A 23,466-nucleotide genomic window follows, 5' to 3' on the forward strand; every position below is an offset into this window, starting at 1 on the left:
TCAAAGATTTTAATCAGTGATTTAAATTATGTTCGAATTTCTACATGGTTGTGTGGGATTATTAGGTGTCAAGCATCTTAAAATGTGTTGTTGTGAATTATAAAGTTAGAGTGTATTCAAAACGTCTTTCAGGCATGAGATGTTGGATTTTAATACGAAGAATTATTACTGTTTTTTATCTTCAATATGTTGCACTCTCAAAGACGATCAACGATGCGATACACGGCATCATCGAAATCCCCCCGTACTGTATGTTAATCATCGACACGCCGGAGTTTCAGCGACTTCGGGATATAAAACAGCTGGGACCTGCTTGTTTTGTATATCCCTGTGCAGTTCACACTCGTTTCGACCACTCGTTAGGGTAAGCACTGTTCATTGTAAAACTTTGTTATCTTTAAAAAGTGAAATGATACAATAGGCGTTTTCACATCAGCCCGATAAAAATCCAAGCTCGAGATATTTTCCAATTTCCCAAGTCAGAAGATAGCGCGCTATTTCGAAACATCGGGCTGATGTGAAAACGCCTAATGTTCTGTGAAGGTCATTAACATCAATCTGTGTTTTGATTTCAAGACTCCAATAATATGTGCCAAATCCATATAACGCTAAGTTATTGGTTCACTGAAAGGCATTGCACAAATACTTTCTTTGATGAAATTGAAGGAAATAATAATATGGTACAGATGCACTTTTCTGACATTTCCTTAAGTATAATAAATTATGTATAACACACATTGCTTTTTCTCTTTACTCTGTCTTTACCTCCGTTCCAAATAAACTTAAAGAATAATATATTCAAAATTAAAAAAGGAAGAAGGAAATTTGATAGAAAGAACAGAAAATAGGTATATTAGTTGGGGCAACACAAGGGTTTTGATCACATAAACTCTGCCAATTAATGAAAGATTTCTTATTTTCTAGCAGTTTAGAGTTTGTTCTATTTTTTTCAATTTCTCTTTATAATTCAAATCATAAATTTAAGCAACATTCAAAGAAAAAGAAAACAATTCCCAGACACTTGAAATGAGATTTTTTCCATGAAACACCACGATTCATATGGAAAACCTGGTTTCCTTTCTTCAAGCCAATCCAAATAGCTTCAGTTTTACTGAAATTGATTTTACATCCAGAAAACTGACCAAATAAGAGCAAAGTTTTAAAAAGTTGAGAAAAAGAATTATCTGTACCGTCTAAAAAACACGCAGAATCGTCCGCAAACAAAGAGATCTCAACTTCTTGATTTTTAACTGGGATACCTTTAATTAAGTTGTTTTGTCTTATGAAAATGGCCATTATCACTATTACAAGTAAGAACAAATAAGGGGAGATTGGACATCCCTGAAAAATTCCTCTTTTCATTGGAATGCGGTCTGTAAGAAAACCATTGAATACAACAGCCAGTACATGCGAACACATCACATGCGCACACATTTCAAATCCATGAACGGATAAGATGTATGTGTGCGCATGCGCTGGCCGTAGTATTCAGTGTATGTAGCTCTCCCAAGGTCCTCTCGACCGAGTCACATTCAGTCATCAATTCGAACAAAAAGGCACTATTGGCAGAACCAAACGTTCTCCGAAGCCTGTTTTCAATACTTCAACTTAATTGGTAAGTCTTCAAATTGAAGAAATTTTGGGATTTTAAGTTGACATATACCCGCGATACTAATTCTGTCATGATCCTGAATGCTACAATGCGAAGCCTGCTGGTCGCAGTTAGCTATGCGTATGGGGCTGCACGCTGCTGGTCGCAGTCAGTGGCTTCGTTCAATACTATACCTCGACGCGGTACCGCGACGGCTCTGGTACGAAACCATTATTGCATGATTACTAAGACATGAGAGCACTTTGGGGTGAGTAGTTCTCACAGACAACGTGCTTTAACCTGAAACACAAACCAAGACAAGGAAATTCAGGGAAACTTTTGAGGTACCAAAACTTTTTATTATCTTTAAGACGGTTCGCATAGCACTTGGCCACAATTTTATAATCGGTTGTCAACGGTGTAATAGGACGGTAATTCTTAATAAAAAGAGGTTCTTTGTCTTTCTTAGGGAGAAGAGTAATTATGCCATTCCTTTGTGAGAGGGGGGCAAAACTTCATTTTGTAAGGAGAAATTCAAAGAACTTATCAACATGTCACTTATTTCAAGCCAATATGCCATGTAAAACTCTACAGGTAAGCCATTAAAGCCAGGGGTTTTGTTCGTATTCATAGATTTAATGACATTAAACAGTTCTTGTTTTGAAAGAGGGGAGTCTAAAGATTGTCTTTGATCTTCAGATAATTGTGGAATATCAATTTTATCTAAGAGAGATGCATTAATATCATTTCCATCAATTATTTCTTGGACATTATCGCTAAAAGAGTATAATTCACCATAAAAGGATTGGATTTCTCTTAGAATTCCAACTGGGTCTGTTATCAAGTTACCTTCATGGTTTTTCAGTCTAGAAATATTTTCTTTTGCCAGCCCCTGTTCTCTAAATTACAAAAATATTTCGCACTTTTCTCCCCTTCCTCTACCCATCTTATCCTGGATCGAGTAATTAAACATCTTGTCTCAAAATCATAAATCTTATTAAGCTTTTCTTCAAATTCTTTTAACTTTGTAAAAAGGGAATTGTCATCCGGAAATGGCCCGTATTAGTCAACCTTAAGCTTATTTTATCAATAACAAATAATAACTTAGTTTTTTCATTCTTTTCTCTCTTTTTTTCTTCCTGGAGGAATATTCCATACTAACACCTGTAATAACACACTTCGAAGAGTCCCATAATATGTTAGGATTGCAGTCAGAATGTTTATGGTTTTCCTTAAAATCAATAATTGTACCTTTGATAAGATTAACAAAATCTGAATCATGATGAAGATAATGACAATTCATTTTCCAAAAACCTCTTCCCCTTTTGGGTTGATTGTCATTGAATGAAATTTGTACAATAAAATGATCTGATTGAATTCCAGGTAATATTTTACTATGCGAAGGTGTTGCTCGCGTGTGGTTTTGTGTATGTCGTCAGAAATGAAGATGCGTTGACCTTGGACCTCCAGGTTCTTTGTCTGTGTGGCTTTCTTCAGTACTGACTCACGATCCCGGTAATGAAGGAATCTAACATGGACTGGTCGAGGCTTTCCGTTGGCGTTGCGAAGTTGGGTGAAAAGTCTAGCCATCGGGGTTCTGTGGGCTCTTTCTATCTCCATACTGGCCTGGATTCCTAGCTTGTCCCGGAGGATGCTCTGTACAAGCCCGCAGCAATCCGGTGTACTACCCTCGGCACCTTCAGGAATGTTATGAATCACTATGTTGTTTCGCTTGTTCCTATTCACTAGATCAACAATCTGCTCATTGACCTTCTTCAGCTCTACAGATGATGCCTTCATGACAAGTACCTCTCGTATCTCCTGCCACTTAGTTTCAATATCAAAATGCCCAACCCCCTCTTCAAAATCTCTGTTTTGGCTTTCGAGATCTTTGACCTTTGTCTCCAGTGTGTCCATACGGCTACACAGACTATCCAATTGCTTTGAAAGCTTATCGAGAGAAGGCATGCGAAGCCACATATCTCTGATCATTTCAGTTTCACTCGGCATTTTGTCTTTCGTATCCTTACGACACTTTTTTTTTTCGGATCTGCGTATCCTGTGGGCGTTGGTGCGGAGGCTGTCGGCGCCGGTTTCATCGCCCCGGCGCAATCGGGGCCGGGGGCTGGACGGTCTCGTTTCTTCATACCTTTCCAGCACACACTTTAACGAATGGAGACAATAGGCAAGACGGTAATCGGTCACAGGAATAACGAAAAACTTACCGAAGATATAACGCTCTGGTAAATGAATAAAAGTCCCCAAGAGTCAAAATGTCATTTTGAATTCATAATAGCAAGTTCATAATGCACCGGGATTTAAAATGAGTAAAACTCGACAAAGAACTGCAGGAATGGGATAACACACAGCCATATCCGGCAAAGCCGAACAGCACCCTTCTTTTTCTTTCTATGATTTATTGGTTCCTGTATCATCATGCACATGCACATACGGTGTGCATAATTTTATCATACATTGCTGGTGGAACGTATTCATAAGCATACGTTGTTATCTCAGTATTTTTCTACATTTCATTTATAATGTACATGTTTTTAAATGTGAAATTGTGCGATCTGGTGCACACTGGATAGATTATTATTGTAAACGTTATGCTTAGATACATTATTTTTGCATTCAATTTTGTAAAATCAGAGTGCAAAAGTCGCGTTTATCGAGCATTTGAAGACAAATTTCTAGGACATTAAAATCGACGGGGGCACATTTAATAGTGGGTTGTGACGGTGTGAAATGGTGATCTCGGCGAGGGAGCGAAGAGACCGAGCGGTGAGAGGGTGTGGGAGGGGGAACCTCCCCCTTATTTATTTATTTATTTATTTATTTATTTTTATTTTTGGGGGTGGGTGGGGGGGGGGGGGGGGGGGGGGTAAACTCTCCGGTTACCATACCGGTATGCATTTCATAGACAAGTAACGTACGTAAAGACAGGACCATAGAGTCCTGCAGGCATGGGCCTGGTAGGAGCTGAGGCTGAGGCTCGCACTTGGGCTCGCATTCTCAATTCGGATTGGTCAGAAGTAAAGTGCTGTGCATAGTAATATAGACCGTACATTATTGCAGAACGTGCACGGACGTGTTCCGTAACGTATTGTACGGGTGACCCGTGCTGTCGGTGAATATTAAACACCATAAAATTGAAATGTATAAAATCAGAGCTGCCAGAGCCCTGGGTGCGATTCAAATTTTTCCCACGAACTTTTTGCCCTCGTGAAAATATTAAAAAATATGAAAAAAAAAGAATATACTTTTAGTATCCGGCGTCGATTTCGCTCACGAAGTGAAATGGTGGTAATATATGCTTTTTATTTATTTTTTATTTTTTTTTGGCTGGTCTGCAGGGGCGTGCACCCCCCCCCCCCCCCCCCCCCCCCCCTTGGTGGCGCTCATGTGAGTTTTTTCAAGATACTGGTTAGATTTGCGTGGTGATTTTAACAGAAAGCCAAATAGCGAAAAGCCAACTTCTATTGTTTTCAGATGAAGTCAATTTCCCGATGATGTCATTGGAGTGGATGTAGTACACACTCCCATACACACCCATTGACCCCTGTGCTAAGTGAAATTTTGTACAGAGGGTTGAAAATAGAGCAAAATCTGGAACCTAACTGTGAAATTAATCATGGATTTCATGAAACTGATTTATGCTTTCATATTCAAACCACCTTCAACCAAATTGTACACTTTTCAGCTATCACTCATATCAATGACAATATTACCTGATATATAGTTTTTGAATTATTAAGAATCAAAAGTGGGAAATGTTTTTTGAAAAACCTAGTACACATATATATATATGTGTGTGTGTGTGTGTGTGTGTGTGTGTGTGTGCCCGTGCACCTCAAAACAAACAAAAAGTCGCCAGACATGAATTTTTAGTTAAGACCATATTCTGAAAGAGCAGACTTAAAGCTTTAAAATGATGTATAACTCAAATCAAATGAAAGAAAGCACAAACTCAGGAAAAGTGTGAACTGAGAAAATAGGCTCTGAAGTACAGTGTCTATTCAAGCGCTTAATCTTTACCAAACCGTGCTGGCTGTGCGATGAATGGGACAAAAAACAAGAAGTAAACCACCAGAGTAACAACGATGAAAGGATTATCACATTAAACTGAAATTGAGCATGCCTCATCAATACATTCTGTTTATAATTAATGCCAACTTTCAAAGCAGTAGCACTATCCTTTTAAAAGTTATTAGAGTTGAAAGTGAAGAGTGTGGACAAGGTTTTTCAGAAATAAAAAAGGGATTGTAAAGACACACCTAATCACACTATTCTACCAAAAATGTTCGAGATAAACTGCTAAAAAAACACACTTTCCTTCCCGTTTTATGATACCAAATTTTAGTATAATATAAAAGAAGACCCGCTCTTTCAGAAAATATGAAAAAGTTAAGTTCTGCTAGGTTGACCCAGTTCACTTATTTTCAGTCCTCACGCAAAATCAGGGTGTGCGACTTTATGTTCGTTTTGAGGTGCACGGTCATATATATATATATATATATATATATATATATATATATATACATGTGTATATGAAAAGTTCGGTTTCAAAAGGTACTACATCCATAATTTCAAGTTCTGAGAAAAACGTGATTTCTTAATTATCATATTTAGGAAGCTCAGACTGGAATGATATTTCCCCCTATTGTACTGCTAGATGATACAACACTAAAACTACTCTCTAAGAAAATCCAGGTCCATTCATTCATTTTTTTAATGATTTAAACATTTTTGTATTTTTGTCGATATAGTACCTTTTGCAACCGAAAGTGGATGTAGTACCTTTTGAAACCGAAATTTCGCATGCCACAGATATATTCAGTGTGATATTATGACATGTTTCGCGGGTTTATTTTTTTTTAAGCAAAGGTGTTGATGGGGATGGGATACGAGGTCAAGGGGGCTTAGGTAATTGACAATGCCCCGCCCTATTTAGCATCAAGAATAGTAAAACCAATGTGCATCGCTAATGCCCCACTTCTCCCTTGCTGACTAATATTTTGAATGAATGACTGTCATTGGTCATAAGCATGGGGGGGGGGGGATCCATTATGCGTGAACGGTTATAGATAGGGAGGGGTCACAATATTTCACCAGGTGATTTCTCTCTTCCCTTTTCTCCTTTTGTTTTCCTCTCACGAGCTTTATCTCATGATTTCTTATCTTTGTCCTCTATGTATTACATTTTTGGCTATTTTTCTCTCTGTGAATTCTCCCTTCACGTGTCTCAAGAATATTGTATTCATTATCTTTTCTTCATTTTTTTTTTCATTGTAACTTCTAAGGGAAAAGTTGGAAAAGCAGCATCTGAATGTTCTGTATTCTCTCAACACTGTAATTAAATTCATTACATGAATTTCATTCTTGTATGTTCTTTATCAGGTAAGAGAAATCTGATAATCTAATAGCTGATAAAAATCAAGATCGTCGATGAGTAATATGACCACCTATACTAAACGCACATTTGGTATTACCTTTGTGGCATTGTATAAGTAAAAGGTGTCATTTACAAGAATGAATATAAGTCTAGCGTTCAAAGCTGTATGTCACTATGTACTTTCAAGCCCTGTTACTTGACATTATGCTCGTATAGAATAGCACATCATACCCACAGGTAAAGCACTGTTGGTAGGATGTCAGAATTTCATGCCATTGTATACATTTTAACAGAGTAACTTTGCTTTCAGACTACTTGTCAAACACTTATTAGCTGTGAAGCTATTTATGTAAGAAATAGACCATACCTACACAGTGTCTTTACTTTATTCTGGGGACAGTTTATGGTTCAAACTCAACACCCTAGCAGTAACGCACGGTACCGGAAACTAACAGTAAATGCAGTACGTGGGACTACATGAGAGTTACGTAATTTCTCCAGTTTCTCCGTCGTTTCTCCTTTACTCTTGTCGACTGCTTTTAATTCACGATCCTTCTCCTGGGATGGTTTGTTTTATCAATGAGATCTTCTTCATTTTCCTACATTGCTTGAATTGATCGAAATGTGATGAGTTTTTCAAGGTATTGGTCAGATTTGCGTGGTGATTTTAACAGAAAGCCAAAAAGCCAAAAGCCAACTGGTATTGTTTACAGATTAAAGTCAGTTGACAATGGTAGAGGGTCAAGCCAATGCTGCTCTCTGATTGGTCAATTTCCCGATGTTGTCATTGGAGTGGATGTAGTACCTTTTGCAACTGAGCTCTTCATATGTTATATATAGATGTAAATATATGACCGTGCATCTCAAAACGAACATAACGTCGCACACACTGATTTTGTGTGAGGACTGAAAATAAGTGAAATGGGTCAACATAGCCGAACTTGACTTTTTCATATTTTCTGAAAGATCGGGTCTTCTGTTACATTATGTTAAAATTTGGTATCATAAAACGGGCAGGAAAGTGCGTTTTTTAGCAGTTTATCTCGACATTTTTGGTAGAAAGGTGTGATTAGGTGTGTCTTTAGAATCCCTTTTTTATTTCTGAAAAACCTTGTCCACACTCTTCACTTTCAACTCTAATAACTTTTGAAAGGATAGTGCTACTGCTTTGAAAGTAAGCATTGATTATGGACAGAATGTGTAAATGAGGCATGCTTAATTTCAGATTTATCCAATAATCCCTTCATTGCTGTTACTTTGGTGGTTTAATTCCTGTTTTTTGTCCCATTCATCGCACAGCCAGCATGGTTTGGTAAAGATTAAGCGCTTGAATAGACACTGTACTTCAGAGCCTCTTTTCTCAGTTCACTTTTTCACTTTTCACTTTTCCTGAGTTTGTGCTTTCTTTGCAATATTTAGATAGGTTAGGAGAGTTCATTTGATTTGAATTATACATCATTTTAAAGCTGGTAGAATAGTGTGATTAGGTGTGTCTTTAGAATCCCTTTTTCATTTCTGAAAAACCTTGTCCACTCTCTTCACTTTCAACTCTAATAACTTTTGGAAAGATAATGCTACTGCTTTGAAAATTTGCATTAATTATGGACAGAATAGGCTAATGAGGCATGCTTAATTTCAATTCAATATGGTAATCCCTTCATTGTTGTTACTCTGGTGATTTACTTCCTGTTTGTTGTCCCATTCATCGCACAGCCAGCACGGTTTGGTAAAGATTAAGCGCTTGAATAGACTCTGTACTTCAGACCCTCTATTCTCAGTTTTCTCACTTTTCCTGAGTTTGTGCTTTTTTTCCAATATTCAGATGAGAGATTCAGTTATGAGAGACCATTTGATTTGATTTATACATTATTTTAAAGCTTAAAATCTGCTCTTTCAGGATATGATCTTAACTAAAAATTCATGTCTGGCAACTTTTTGTTTGTTTTGAGGTGCAGGGTCACACACACACACACACACACACACACAAACACACACACACACATATATATATATATATATATATATATATATATATATATATAACCCCGCAACATTGCCTAGATTCATCCATTCCATCTAGTTTCAACCTTGACACAAAGTCAGTGCTTGAGGCATTTGTATGCCTCAGCCACGAAGTGGTGCTGGAGGCATTGTGTTTTCGGATTGTCCGTACGTCCGTCCGCTTTCGTTTGCGCGATAACTTGAGAAATATTGACTGCAATTTCAACAAACTTGGTGCAAGTATAAAGTATGATAGGGCAATTACTTGAATAGATTTTGGGTGAAATAGGCCAATATCAAAGGTCAAATCATGAAATTTCATCCGTTTACGCGATAACTCAAGACTGGATAAAGCAAATTTCACCAAACTTTGTCCTAGGAAGATGTATGATGGGACAATGACTTGATTAGTTTTTGAGTGAAATTGGACAGAGTTCAAAGGTCAAAGATCAAGGTCAAATCCTAAAATTTATCTGTTTACGTGATAACTCCAAACTGGATGACGCAGCTTTCACGAAACTTGGTCCAAGCATGATGTGTGATGGGACAATTGGTTGACTAGATTTTAGTGATATTGGTAAGAGGTCGAAGGTGAAAAGTTCAAGGTCAAATGCCAAAAAAGTTACTTTTTCCCCCATATCTATGCAATGCCCGAAGGTATTTTCTTGAAACTTAGTGTAGATATGTACTACTGCAGAAAGATCCTCCAGAGAGAAATTCATGTCATAAGGTCAAAGGTCAAAAGGTCAAAGGTTAGGTGAAAATGTTGCAATATGTTCAATATATCTTCATAGAACTTGGTACATACGCATGTACTGACTGGCAGGGATTATCTAAGGAATTTAGGGGTCATGGGTCAATAATCAGGGAGTCAAAGGTCATGGTCAACTTTTTACTGAATCCAAATATTTACTATTTTCCTCATATACTAATATATGCAATGATTGCATTATTAGTTTTAAAACTTAATATATACATGCATTACCTAATGGAGATACTCCGGCAAAATTTTCAGCCAGAAGGTCAAAGGTCAAAGGTTGAGAGTCAAAGGCCAGGTTTCAATGCCCCCCCCCCAAAAAAAAAAAAAAAAATATATATATATATATATATATATATATATATATTGTACTGTAATTACATTCTTTCGTCATACCTTGGAAATTAGTCAATGCATAAACTTATAGACGGGTCAGTCAGAAGTCAAGTAAAAATTCCCAATTTCCCAAATATGTGTACCTGGACAATTATAGCAAACCCAGTTCAAGGAAAGTGAACATTCAAGATATTTCTGACAAACCTGTCATTTCAATATTTTGCCAGTTAGGATACCTATGTGACTCTGTCATCACACATTGTGCAGACATTGTACTATACACCTATTGGGAGAATCATGCATTATGGCGGAGGCATCAGTCGCCATAGCAACATTTCTAGTTTGGTTATGTGATGCATGGTTACGTTTAGACAGTGTTACTCTCTTCATTACTACATTCCAGCGTCTGTCACATGGCAGGTGTACTCGCTAGAAGACTGAAAGCCGACAAGACCAGCAAGATGACGGAGGTCGATGTCCGATGCGTAGAAATTGCCGGTTTGTGTCACAATCTTGGACATGGGCCTCTCTCGCACACATATCAGGAATTCATGACTGAACAAGGAAAGGACTGGAAGGTACTATACTTCATATTTTTTCTGAAGAAGTATATAGACCTATGGTTTAAGAGTTACTTAACCGATAGAAAGCAATTTGTTAACATTAACGGCTATAATTCGCAGTTAAAACTTATTTCATGTGGAGTCCCACAGGGCTCCCTCTTGGGCACACTTTTATTTATCTTATACATCTTATACCTTCAAAAATTATCACCAATTTTATCATTTATTTGTTTTGCTGAAATCACAAGTTTGTTTTGTTCTAATCGAGACCCTAATACATTAATTGATATTATAAATATTGAGTTTAGGTCTGTGCAATCCTGAATTTATGCGAACAAATTATCCCTGAATATAGAAAAAAAAAACTTATTAATGGTATTCAGTAATTCTTAATCAAAATAAATGATAAACGTTCAACGCAGGTTGATAACGCAAAGTTTTTAGGGCTTTGGATTGACCGAGAATTATCTTTGAAAACTCGTAGTAATTTTGTAAGTAAAATTTTGTCCAGAAATATTGGAATTGTAAATAAGTCTAAACATTTGTTCCCTGTTTATATTTTGCAGGGTATATATTCTTCTTTAATATCTCCACACTATGGATTTTTGTCGTGGGGAAATGCAATTAATCTATTATTAGATTCCCTTCTTCGTATTCAAAAGCGTGCATTAAGAATTATAAACCATGCCGGATATTTTGCTCATATCAACTCTTTTTTTTTCCCATCAAAACAGAATTCTGAAAATTCAAAACCTATTTTATTATAATCTTGGAATTTTCATGTATAAACTAACAACTAATGAATTACCATTTGTTTTTATCCACATGTTCAAAAGAAATCGCTCTATTCATTACTACCCCACTCGTCAGAGTGACGCTTATCACCTTCCCCGTACTTGCACTATTTTTGCCAAGAAAACAATTGAGTATCTGAATATAAGAACGACCCAAGTCCATGGAAGTTCAAGTAAATGAAATAAAAATCTTTTTTTTTTATTTGTCCAATAATATTCTATTCAACTGTGACGGGAAGGCAACATTGTATATAAAAAATAGAACACATATTATTATGACAGTTAACATTTACAGTAATTGCGGAGAGGCCATTTTGTGTGATGGACTTGGGTCGTTCTTTGATTCATATGATATTCTGCTATAGAGATGAGAGAAGGATGAGAGAGGGCGCTATAATATGAATGTAAGAATGACCCAAGTCCTTCATTCTTACATTAATATAATATTTAACTCATTCATTTCTGGCATTTCCGGGGGTAATTAGGATTTATCATTTATACACAAGATGAGTCCATGCATAAGCTACAATTCCCCATGTCAAACTGAATTTGGCCAAAAATTGGACTTGGGTCGTTCTTATATTCAGGTCTTCAATTATGTTTACTGGACCCAGATACTGGAATGACCTCCCTCAATATACTACTTCTTCCTTATCTTTATTCACCTTCAAACACAAATCAAAACGGCTATTACTTAGTGGATACACACTACTCGGCTCTTAACTACCTTTTTTTTTAATACCCCAGTCTTTTGTCTTTGTCCGCAGCTCTACGTTATTTAACGATACCGTTATAGCACTTCCTTTTGTAAACACGGCTAATATGTACAGTCTCATTTAAGCGATACTGAAGTATTCATGTGGTTCGATAGTTCGTTCTTAATACTGATTTTGCACTGGTACAATTTAAATTGGTCAAGATAAACAAGTCCGTTCTCCGTATAATTTCACGCCTATAAATTCGGGAACCTACAGTTTTTACAAGCATCATTGATTTTATGTAGGCCCCATCATATTTATGACATTGATTTGTGATATCCTCAGACGATAATGACCGTTTATATTTGTGTTGAATGTTTGTTTGTTTTATTTTTTTCAAACAAAAGATGTGGTTGTATATATTGTGTACTTTTGTTTTATTGTCAATCATTTTGTAATCCCATCACTGAGAAAGTGGAAATATGAAATAAACTTGAAACTTGAAACTTAAAAATAATTCGAAAAACACAACATGTCGAAATAAGTAGGATGTTACCTTCTGGAAACATAATGCCGATGGGTGGTAGAAGGCTTCATGGTGCACCACGTATTCTTTCTGGAGTATATGTGAGTGGCCCTCAAAAGGGCCTACCCAATTCCGACGTTTTGCAATCACCTGAGAACGGCGAGAACATGCTTGCCGCAACGACGGGATTGGGTAGGCCCTTTTCAGGGCCACTCACATACTCTAGAAAGAATACGTGGTGTACCGTGAAGCCTTCTACCACCCAACGTTCTACCACCACGGAAGCCTTCAAAGATTTCATAATGCCGTTGCATCCTGATATGTATTCATGTCTGAATATTCAACTATACCACGAATGTCTCAACAGTCATTGTTGTCAGTCTTTGTAATAATGCCAATATCAGATTATTAGTATATTGCAGTACTAAAAAAAACAAAAAAAAACAAACAAAAAACAAACAAACAAACACAATCAAAACGTGACAATGAAATATCATGTCACTACTAACGTGCATAAGACCTCCACTCTCTTCACTTTATCTCTGCTCCCTTCCCAACGACTAGCACGAAGAACAATCTGTACGCATTCTAAGACATCTAATCGAAGCAAACAATTTATACGACAAGCTCCGCAGATTTCGAATTGATGACAAGGAAGTGCATGTTATTTGTCAACTGATTGACGTCAAGAACACGAAGAAGGAGGTAGGCCTATACTGTGCAATGTTTGATAGTCTGATTCTCGTTCTTTTTGTTTGGTCGTTAAATTTTTCATTTCTTTGCGTTTTAATTCTTACAGGGAGTCATTGGTAACAATTTTGCCACACGTATAGTCTACTTAGGCTGCGTTTATCAACTCCTTTTCTCTGTTAGCACAGAAACAGGTTATCCAAACAGCTTTCAAGGAATTTTTACGAGTTGACAAACGCAAAGCTGTTTTGAAAGCCCTTTAGGAAAGCCTTTTACGAAAGGGTGCGTTTATCAACTCTCCTTTCTCGGCAGAAACAGGTCATCCATACAGCTTTCCAGGAATTTTCACGAGTTGATAAACGCAAAGCAGTTTTGAAAGCCCTTTAGGAAAGCCTTTTCGAAAGCCCCAAATTTGTGACGATCCAAACAGGTTTCCTAAACAGGTTATCAGAAACCTGTTTGTAAAAGCCTTCCGAAGTTGATAAACGCAAAGCTGTTTTGAAAGCCCTTTAGGTCGCCCTACTGCGGTTACGTAACCATGCGTTTCCGGTTTCTGAAAAGACGCGCGCTACGTAAAGTGCACACGAGTACGTGTACACAGGTGTATACAGCTGTGTGTAATGCACGCATATGCTTGGAACAAGGAGGTGTTTCTTTCACCAACAAGGTTTAAGAAATAGAGTAACAACAGTCTCATTCCCTTTGATCCCATGTCTCATGCCGCTACTCATAAATATTTGAAGTATGTGCTAAACTGGAGCTGCCTCACAGATAGGCTAGACAATTGATTCATGTAGCATTGTATCATGACTCGTCACTCTCAAAGGAAGATAATCATGTCTTTACGATGGTAATTGCTTTTCGCCGTCCCTTCTTAGAAAACAAGCGGCACATTCATAGTACAGGCAGTCAGGGCTTTAGGGCTCTCGAAAGGGCAATGGAAAGGGCTTTCGAAAGGGCTATCGAATGGGCTATCGAAAGCCGTTTAAACAGGGGAAAGTTGATAAACGCAGCCGACGAAAACAAGCGGCACATTAATAGTACAGGGGAGTGGACAGGGCTTTCGAAAGGGCTATCGAAAGAGCTTTCGAAAGTCGTTTAAACAGGGGAAGTTGATAAGCACAGCCTTAGATAGAACAAAAGTAAATTTTTGATCGTATTATGTATTTGTATAATAATATAGTATACTGTATATATATATATATATATATATATGAAGAGTTTGTTTGCAAAAACCGATAAGTCCATATTTGTCAAATGGACATATTTGCGATTAAAGGTCAAGAAAAATAAAGAGAATAATAAGAGAATTTTTGCTTCTTTTGACCATAACTTCAAAAATATACCTCAATATGTAGTGACCAATATATCATTTAAAAGGTATTATTTTGTACTTTATGACAGAGATCGTACTTCAAAATCTTCAACAATGAACTTATCGGTTTTTGCAAACAAACTCTTCATATATATTATACGAATAATTTATGAGTTGTGAGTGCATAGGGCACGAATATCGCACGAGGCGCGAGATAAGCCACTGGTCTATTCAACAAGGCGCGTAGCGCCGCGTTGAATAGACCAGTGGCGAATCTCGCGCCGAGTGCGGTATTACGTGCCTCAATGCACGAACAAAATCATAAATTATTCGTTTTATACAACACCTTGTCCACAATCACAGTACATTAGTGACCGCTAACTCAGGAAGGCCCAAAAATAAATGTAACAATTAGGCCGAGAATTGTAAACCACCCTGTGTACTGCTTTCAAACACTCGTCATGATTCGACCACACAGTCACAGGAATCACAAACTCCGCAGGGTCTATACCCATTCTACGCTAACGTTAGATCGAGTTAGGCCTGACTGTTAAGCCTACCTGAGACGTCGGTAGATCTAGTAGTAGGTCTAGACTTTCTCTATTTCCGAAAATGATTTTGTATAAAAACACAGAAAAATAATCAAATTACGGTTTCTCAACTTGAAATGAAGTCTTGATTTTGGGATCAGTGTGGTCCACGTAGCAGATCAGAGTCAAAACTAAAAACACAGCAGTAGGTAGGCCGCAATACATGGAACTAGCTAGGTAAAGTAGCTGCGCGTACACACGTTGGACGTTGCAGTACTCCGCCGCCGCGACTGGTCTGTTTACCGGCAGCGCATCGCAGCGCAGCCGGCCAGCACGTACAATGTAGTTTGCTGGCGCTTTGCTGCTGTGAGCCACAGAACTCTGTGAGCGGCCGGCCATGCATTAGTAGCCCCCCACGAAGCCGTGCTATAGTACCTTCGAGCCGTGCTATAGGCCCATGCCAGGGGCCTATTGTATGGCTGTCACTGTCAATGAGTTTGGTAGGTATTTTCTATTGAATGTCATGTGACATGTTCTTGGCCAATCACAATTCGACATCATTCTGAGGTGTTGTATAAATATATATATATATATATATATATAATTATATAGTATACTAGGCGTATATATGTACACGTGTATACTGTATATATATAGTATACTATATATATATATATATATATATATATATTATATATATATATATATATATATATATATATATATAATATGTATACCTCTATTTATACATATATACACATTGAAATGAAATAACAAAGGCAAAAGAGACCAGAAACAAATGATAAAAAGTGAAAACTCTGTGCCACACACACACACCACCACCACCACGTATAAACCTAAAAAAAATCCAAGGGATGAAAAAAAAAAATGCTACATAGCTTCGGCGAACCCCTCACATTTATCCCATAGTTGATTTACATCTATTTGGGTTCATGTCAGATTAATGTGTGTGATGGTGTGTGTGTGTGTGGGGGGGGGGGGAAGGACACACGAGCACACTATTATAAAGCTACTGACCACACGAACAAGGAGAATCAAGGGTCACTATGGCTTTTTGTAGTTCAGCATGTAGGTCACCGGCCTATCAATCTAGAGATCTCGAGTTCGTATCCCAATGAAAAACACATTTCTTTGCTCAAAATTTTTAATAATTTTCCTTTTTTTCTGGGCAGTTTTCCCGGCAGTTTTGCCGATAACTCGCATTTACCCGAAAGTTGATTTCCATTCTATAGGTTTATTACAGCTTAATGTGTGTGTGTGTATGTGTGCAGCACACATACACATATCTATAGCTTCTTATCCTATGACCAAAGAGAATCAAGGGTTAATGGACGAACACCGAAATAGGGCCTTCTGTAGCTCAATCTGTAAAACACCTGTCTAGCATTTTGGACGTGTGGGGTTGGAATCCCGATGAAAACCCGTTTTCTTTGTTCAAAGTTGTCGCTATACAATTATTATTACCATGATATATAAAAATGCGTGTGTGTATATGTGTGTGTGTATGTTTTTGTGTGACCATGTTTTACAGAAGCAACCGAAACTTGATGCCCCAATTTTACGAGAGGAATCCGAATAGGTGAAATTTGTATTCCGAGTAATTTCTTGTTATAGTTTTTGTAAGAATACTTTCCATATAATCCTCAAGAATCGGACCGTAAAAAAGGAAAATCATGTCTTTGTGTTTGTGCATTAGCGGTTCTTTTTTTTACGGACTCTCTTCTCAAAGTGGTGTTAGAAGCATGTTTTACAGCTTTCTTGTAATTTCTTACAAAGAACCGTTCACATATATGTTCCTTTCCAACCGGAGTGAGCTTTGAAGAATGAGACACCTGCCCTTGAGGTTAGTATTAGCCATGACTCGAATTTGCTCAATGGTTGTAAAAAAAGAAAGTCAGCCTAAAATCATGATCCTTCTATGTGTTGCTGTAATAAGTATTACATCATTTCATGTTATCTTGTTTGTCTCATTCATTGGAATGCATAATATTGCTGATAGCATGCTGTGACAATGTACTTTATTTGGGTTTAATCATTATTCTTTTTTTAAGGAGTTGATTCCTCCACATAAGTTCTACCTGAAGCAGATTGTCAACAACAACATTAACGGCGTAGATGTGCAGAAGTGGGACTATGTTGCAAGAGACGCACGCATGTTGGGCATCACGTCAGCATTTGAAGTCGATCGCGTTCTAAATTTTGTTAAAGCCTGCACCGTTACCCGAAACGAAGAGAGAAGGAAAGAAATTTGCTTCAGAGATAAGGTATGCCAGATGGAAACAAAGACAGAGAAAATAAGATTTTTTTTTATCATAGTGGAGTTGTTTCTTAAGGCCGTGTCACACCTTTTAGGGCAAGCTAGGCGGGATTGTTGGAGGGATTCTTACCTATTAGACAAGTGCTATTTACCTTCTACTCCCGTGTATTCCGTGTGACGCGTAAGAGCTTTGAAGCCGATCCGTCTTCTGTTACGAGCGACTTACGGGTACTGAGAGTTGTCTGTGAGGTATTGCCGGTAAGTGTCTTGCGGAGAAACAAATTTGCTATCCGGAGCTTTCGGCAGTTGGTCGTATCTCGCCTGTAGTTTTCCCGTGGTGCGCATGCAAGTCCGATTTAACCCAGCAAAGATTTGAGCATGACCAAAACTTTTTTTTTCTTTTTTTATCGGGTGAGTAGCGGGGATACTGGGAGAGGTCCACACAGAACGTCTGTATGAGGCCCTTAGCGGCTGCACCTCGCAGGCAACTCCTACGCAGGTACTTCGCAGTCCCCGTATGCAGCCACGATAATGACATTCTGTGGGACCTCTGTCATTCCTTCATAGGAATCCCTTCACTGAGTTGCAGCCCCTACGCGCCAGGCACACAATTCACACAGCATACCCGCAAGTAGAATTTAAGTAGAACAAGCATATAAGACACATATGTACTGATTCCCACAAATCTTTGTCCTCCTCCATCAGCAATTGTCCGATATACTGAAAAGTCCCTACACCTAACTCGCCCGTGTAGCTTGCCCGCAAAGGTGTGATGGCAGGGCCTAAACATGGTTGCTCTTAAAAAAAAAAAAAATGCGTCGCTTCAAATAGTAAACTGGGACGTGCCGTAAGAGGTTCTCAAAATGTAGACAAGCGTGTCTACATGTTATCCTTTATGTCAATTTTTGTTATGATGACCCAAAAAAATCACATCGATCAAAATATCGAGGTTTCTCCCATCACCATTATGTTCTCATTCTGTATAATTATTGACTATGCGTACTTTTACCGTTTTCCAATGCAGTTGTACAAATAATGGTTTTGGTAAACTGGTAGGAAGTAAAAAAGTAGCCATCAAGGCTGAGCTCGCTAGATTTTGCATTTCCATGAACCAATTCGGTTCCATATTGATATTCTGCATTGTTCTATGACACATACAGTGGAACGAGGGAAATGGGTATAGGGGCATAAGTATGTACGTTATATACCACTTTGCTGTTTTCGCACATTTAGATAACTAACCTCTCCGCTCTTTGTCCACGGCGTAAAAACAAAAACAAAAACAAAAAGGAAAAACAAACACATTAAAAACAAAAAAACAAACAGACCCCCAAAACAACAACATATCGTTGTGGTATTGGAGGTTGTCGGATGAACGTTGTGATAAATATTATATAAAAAGTAAAATAGATTCTCCAAAAACATTTTTTTCCTTAAAATTACAGTCAACACTTACTATCGGAATAGCATAGCTGTTTGTTCTCTCAGGACCAAATGATCATTCTATTAGATCAAACGCGTCAACCTTCAAAGGAACGGCGGTATAGTATTAAAAAAAATCATCTCTCTCCTCACTCAATTTCTGCAACAAACTGTTGAGGGCACTGTGAAATGCCCCAGCAGCATGGCAAACAGGGGACAACAGTAATCATTCAAGAAACATGGTTGTGAAGTCAGTTATACTGATTGCCTTTTAGCCAAGATTTTACAAGAGTTTGGATATGAGGGTCAATGCCTTTCTAGGATGATCTGGGATGTGTTCTTCATGACAAGAAAAATACCCAGTAACGTGTTTTATTTCAATGAGTAATATTGAAACTTGTTTCTATTCTTTGTTTTTTTTTAATAGGTTGCAGGTGATCTCAATCACCTGTTTCTTACTAGACGAAGGCTTCATTACGCAGCCTATCATCACAGAGTGGCAACTGCGATATCAATTATGTAAGGAATGATTAGTAAAGTGAATCTTTCAGTTAGATTGCATTGTCTAGTGAATGCTGGATTGATAAATCAAGCGAAAGCAGAGTTCTTGTCTAAATTTTAGGCAAGACAAATGGATTGGAGTAAATTTATGTCGTGTACATGAATGCTTCCGTTTTCCGCGGCGTCAAGTAACATTTCCAACTGCCGCAGTTTGTGACATGCAATGTGATTTGCTAAGGGAACGTCTGTTGCGGCACGAATTGTCGCCCCTGCACAAATCATCGCCCCTACAGGGAGCGACAAATGTTATTTGCAGGGTGTTGGAGGCACAATCTGTCGCCCCTGCACAATTTTGTCGCCTGGCGACAAATTGGGCTGCTCCTGCAGTTCCCATTTTTTGTTCTTTAATTTGCAAGCGTCAATTTGTGCAGGTAGAATGAATCATACCTGCACATTGTCGTCGCTTGTTGTCTTCAAGATGCAGAAACTACTGCTGAAATGCACTACGAAATGTGTGGTTGAGGTGGTTGCTCCTGTGTTATGCTTGAGTGGGGTGGGTATGACTTGTAGATGTAATGTGTACGTGTATGTGTGTGTGGGGGGGGGGGGGTGCATAATTTGTGTGGTGTGTGGTGTGTAGGCGAGGATATGTGAGTTGTGTATACTCAAGTTCAAGTTCAAGTTCGAATTTATTAGTTTTTCCACAATAAAGTGATATAAACATAAATCTCACTTTCTAGAGTGACAGAAACAATGCATGTAAATTTGTACAAAGAAAACAACAATAATTGGAAAACTAAAAGCATCAATCCATTGCAATTGTTGCAGAGGTAACGAAAAAGAAAGAATTGTCAATATGCACTGTCTGAAAAAAACGGAGGGACCCACTAAAAAGACAATGCTTGTAGAGTGTGGGCCCCTCTTGTATTAAAAACTCGATGCAAAATTTGACTGAGTAAAGCAACAAAGCAGCACGAAAAGTTTGGCATAAAAAGTTTAGCAGCCCACTAAGAGAAACGGACAAACAGTTACACACAGAACAATAACAAACAAAATAATGAGCATGAGACAAGACTGGGACAGCAACAAGACTACTTATATGCGTGTGCGCATAGCTGTGTGTGTCTGTGTATGCGTGAGTGTGGAATCTCTGTGCATGTGTGATGGTTATATAGTGGAAGTGGTTTGTTTGTATGTGTGTGCCTGTGAGTGTTTGTGTTTGCATGTATATACATACTCCTAGATGGGTCATTTGGAAGACATTTCCATTTGTTTTATATGCAAATTTTAAAATACATGTTCAATGGCAATTTACGCAATGGAGACACGAAAATTGTCTCCTTAATGACCAGTTGTCTCCCTAATGAAGACACTTCCCCCCAATATGTCTCCCTAAGGTGCCAACTAGGGATATATATATATATATATATATATATATATATGTATATATATACATATCTACATATGAGTCAGAATTTTGAACGATGTACAATTGAGCCAAAACAAGGTAAAATTTAAAAAGTGGGAAATTCTCAAAATTATTTATCTTACCAGAAAGAGTATAACTCAAGCTTTGATATGAACCCAATTATACTAGGATTTTCCCAGAGGAACAAGTTTTTATTCACCGCGGAAGTTTACCATGTCCAGAGCAGCGAACGTCCGTAAGGAATAGTACTGCACATATATTTGAATACCATTTAACATACTTTGCAAAGATCTGATTCAGTTCAAAATCGTAACGAAATATCTTAAGGGACATGTGTACGTGTTGGCAGAATATTAAGCTTGTACCCTTAACTTGTACGTACTGGTAGACAACTGATGAATTCGTCATTTCTGTTGAAATATTGCTCTTCCGCTAAACACTTTCTCCACTTTACGCGCATTTTACAGAAACTCAATATTTTGACCTCTTATTTCACTATCCCATACTTTAATCCTCACTCCCATATAATAACATACCTTTTTAAGATGTATCTGATTTAGGCAGTCTCTATAACCCAACAAACATAGCATAGTTTTCATCACGGAGGTTCGCATATAGCTCACGGACGTTCGGAACAAACAAGATATTGAACAATGCAGCTCTCTTGAGTTGGAAACGAATTCTACTCACAACAAACAGCAATTTCATGTCGAGAACAAACTCCTCTGCAAAATCCTGAATAGATATTACCAATTCTCAATTATAAAAGCTTGTTTATCTTCACATATTTAGGAATCAATGAAAACAATTTTTACATCTCTCTGAACGTATACAAACGTACGTGTAATCTCAGTGACGTACTCCATCCTTGAGAACGAATAAATATATCAAAATTCTGTTATCACGAAGTAAAGATTCAGGTCCTAAATTTGTTATCTAAAGTCTACAATGCAAAATTTGCTTATAACGAACATGGTCACGGCTGAATATGACAAAGAATTAACAGAAAAACAAAAGAAATGTGCTACGTTATAGAAATACGAAGTTTAGCTGGGGAGGGCAAACGAATACGTTAGGAAGAAATCCCTCTGTGTTTGCTCCCTGTCTTACACACTGTTACCGAGGAGAATTTGTGTTGTTATATTAGTCAGAAATGATATTAGGTTCGATACTGCGAAGTTTCGCCCTAACAAGACACAATAAGTCCATATTACTTGAATGGATGTTTGTGACCTCGATATCGCACAATATGGTTTGTTATAACAAAGATTTTGTAGCGCGTCATTTCGGAGGCTCGTTATTCATACAGGTTGTCAATCCGAAAATTGATAGATTTCGTATAATCATGAAGCTTTTTTATTCGGTAAATGATAGGAATCTCCGAAGGTTAATCGAAAGGTTTATTAATTGGAGCATGAAATATCAGGTTCGCTTATCCAAATGTGGAGAAACAAGTCAACATGAACATTTTTAATAAGAAACCTCCTGAATTAACTAGTAACTTTTTTTCCCCCATTTTCGTAATAACAAACCTTTGGACATTCGGAGTAACGAATCTTTGGAAGAGCGAACGTATCAAAGTGCAACCTTAAACCTATTCTTAATCATTACTTTTTTTAGCATGTGTTTTCAAAGTAAGCACAAAAGCACAAACAAATTGACGATCTCTCTGTCTCTTGAATGTAAAAAAAAAAACAAGTCTTGGAAAGAATTACAAACTAATATTGATTTTCATTGATGAGTATAAAAAAACACCATGTCATGATAAGCGGAGGATTTGCGTGTTTTCATCAGACAATAATTGTATACTGCATTATTTTTGTTCGCTTGTGACGGCATTTTGATGAATGAAAAAATAAACCAAAAAAAAAAAAACCTATTCCAGAGGAATTTGGAATAACGGGAGTGCACTGGCAATTCTTTTCTCTGTGTGTTGGAGCTCGATCACTCTTTATTTCTTCTCATTTTCATTCAACTGCTTCCACGTCCTTTTGAAACTTTTCCGTTTCTTATTCAACACATGTCCATTACAGACTTCTTCCGTCATTATCCTGAATGTGATTGCGTAGCACTTTTCGGATTTGTTTTGGTTTGTTTTGTTTTGTTTTTGTTTTCTGTTTGGTCGCAGCATGTTCAGGCTATTGAGGGAATGAGAGAAAAATCGTCATGAAGAGAAAAATAATAATGAATTAAGGCATTTAATATCATGACAATTACAGCGAACGTCCGTTATGGAGACCAAAACTGGACGTGTTCTGTTTGAGACGGCAGCTACCATACTCAAAAGATAAACACTTGGAGCACCTGTCACTAAAAAGTGGCACTGATCCTCTTTCTCCTACTATGTAATCCATTGACTTATTCTACCTACGAACATCCGTGACCAAAACGTTTTCCGTTTATTATTACAGGTAAATTGAGTGATGAACGTTATTCACTTTCGGGTATGAGCGGCTCGGTGATTTGGTAATATTTTCAACTAACATTTACTTTATGTGCAGTGATGTATTTGTAATTATCAGAAATTTCCTTTCCCGGACAGAACGTCCGTGAGCGAAACTTTCAGAACCTGTAACAGTACAAATTGTCTCCAGAACCTCATTAGAAAGAAATTTAAATGCACAGAAATTACAGATTACG

General features: G+C 37.6%; 1 protein-coding gene across 1 annotated transcript; it reads left to right on the top strand.

Moving 5' to 3' along the window:
* The first annotated feature begins 10,493 nt into the window (after nt 1-10,493).
* LOC139735830 (deoxynucleoside triphosphate triphosphohydrolase SAMHD1-like) lies at nt 10,494-19,419 on the top strand. Its single transcript, XM_071646579.1, has 4 exons — nt 10,494-10,658; nt 13,226-13,366; nt 17,269-17,481; nt 19,324-19,419. Exons 1-4 carry the CDS (start codon nt 10,494-10,496, stop codon nt 19,417-19,419), a joined length of 615 nt encoding a protein of 204 aa, XP_071502680.1.
* The last annotated feature ends 4,047 nt before the right edge of the window (nt 19,420-23,466 follow it).

Source organism: Diadema antillarum, unplaced genomic scaffold (assembly GCF_040938485.1).
Source record: "Diadema antillarum isolate AM-2024a unplaced genomic scaffold, OU_Dant_1.0 seq00000602_RagTag, whole genome shotgun sequence".
Lineage (NCBI taxonomy): Eukaryota > Metazoa > Echinodermata > Echinoidea > Diadematoida > Diadematidae > Diadema > Diadema antillarum.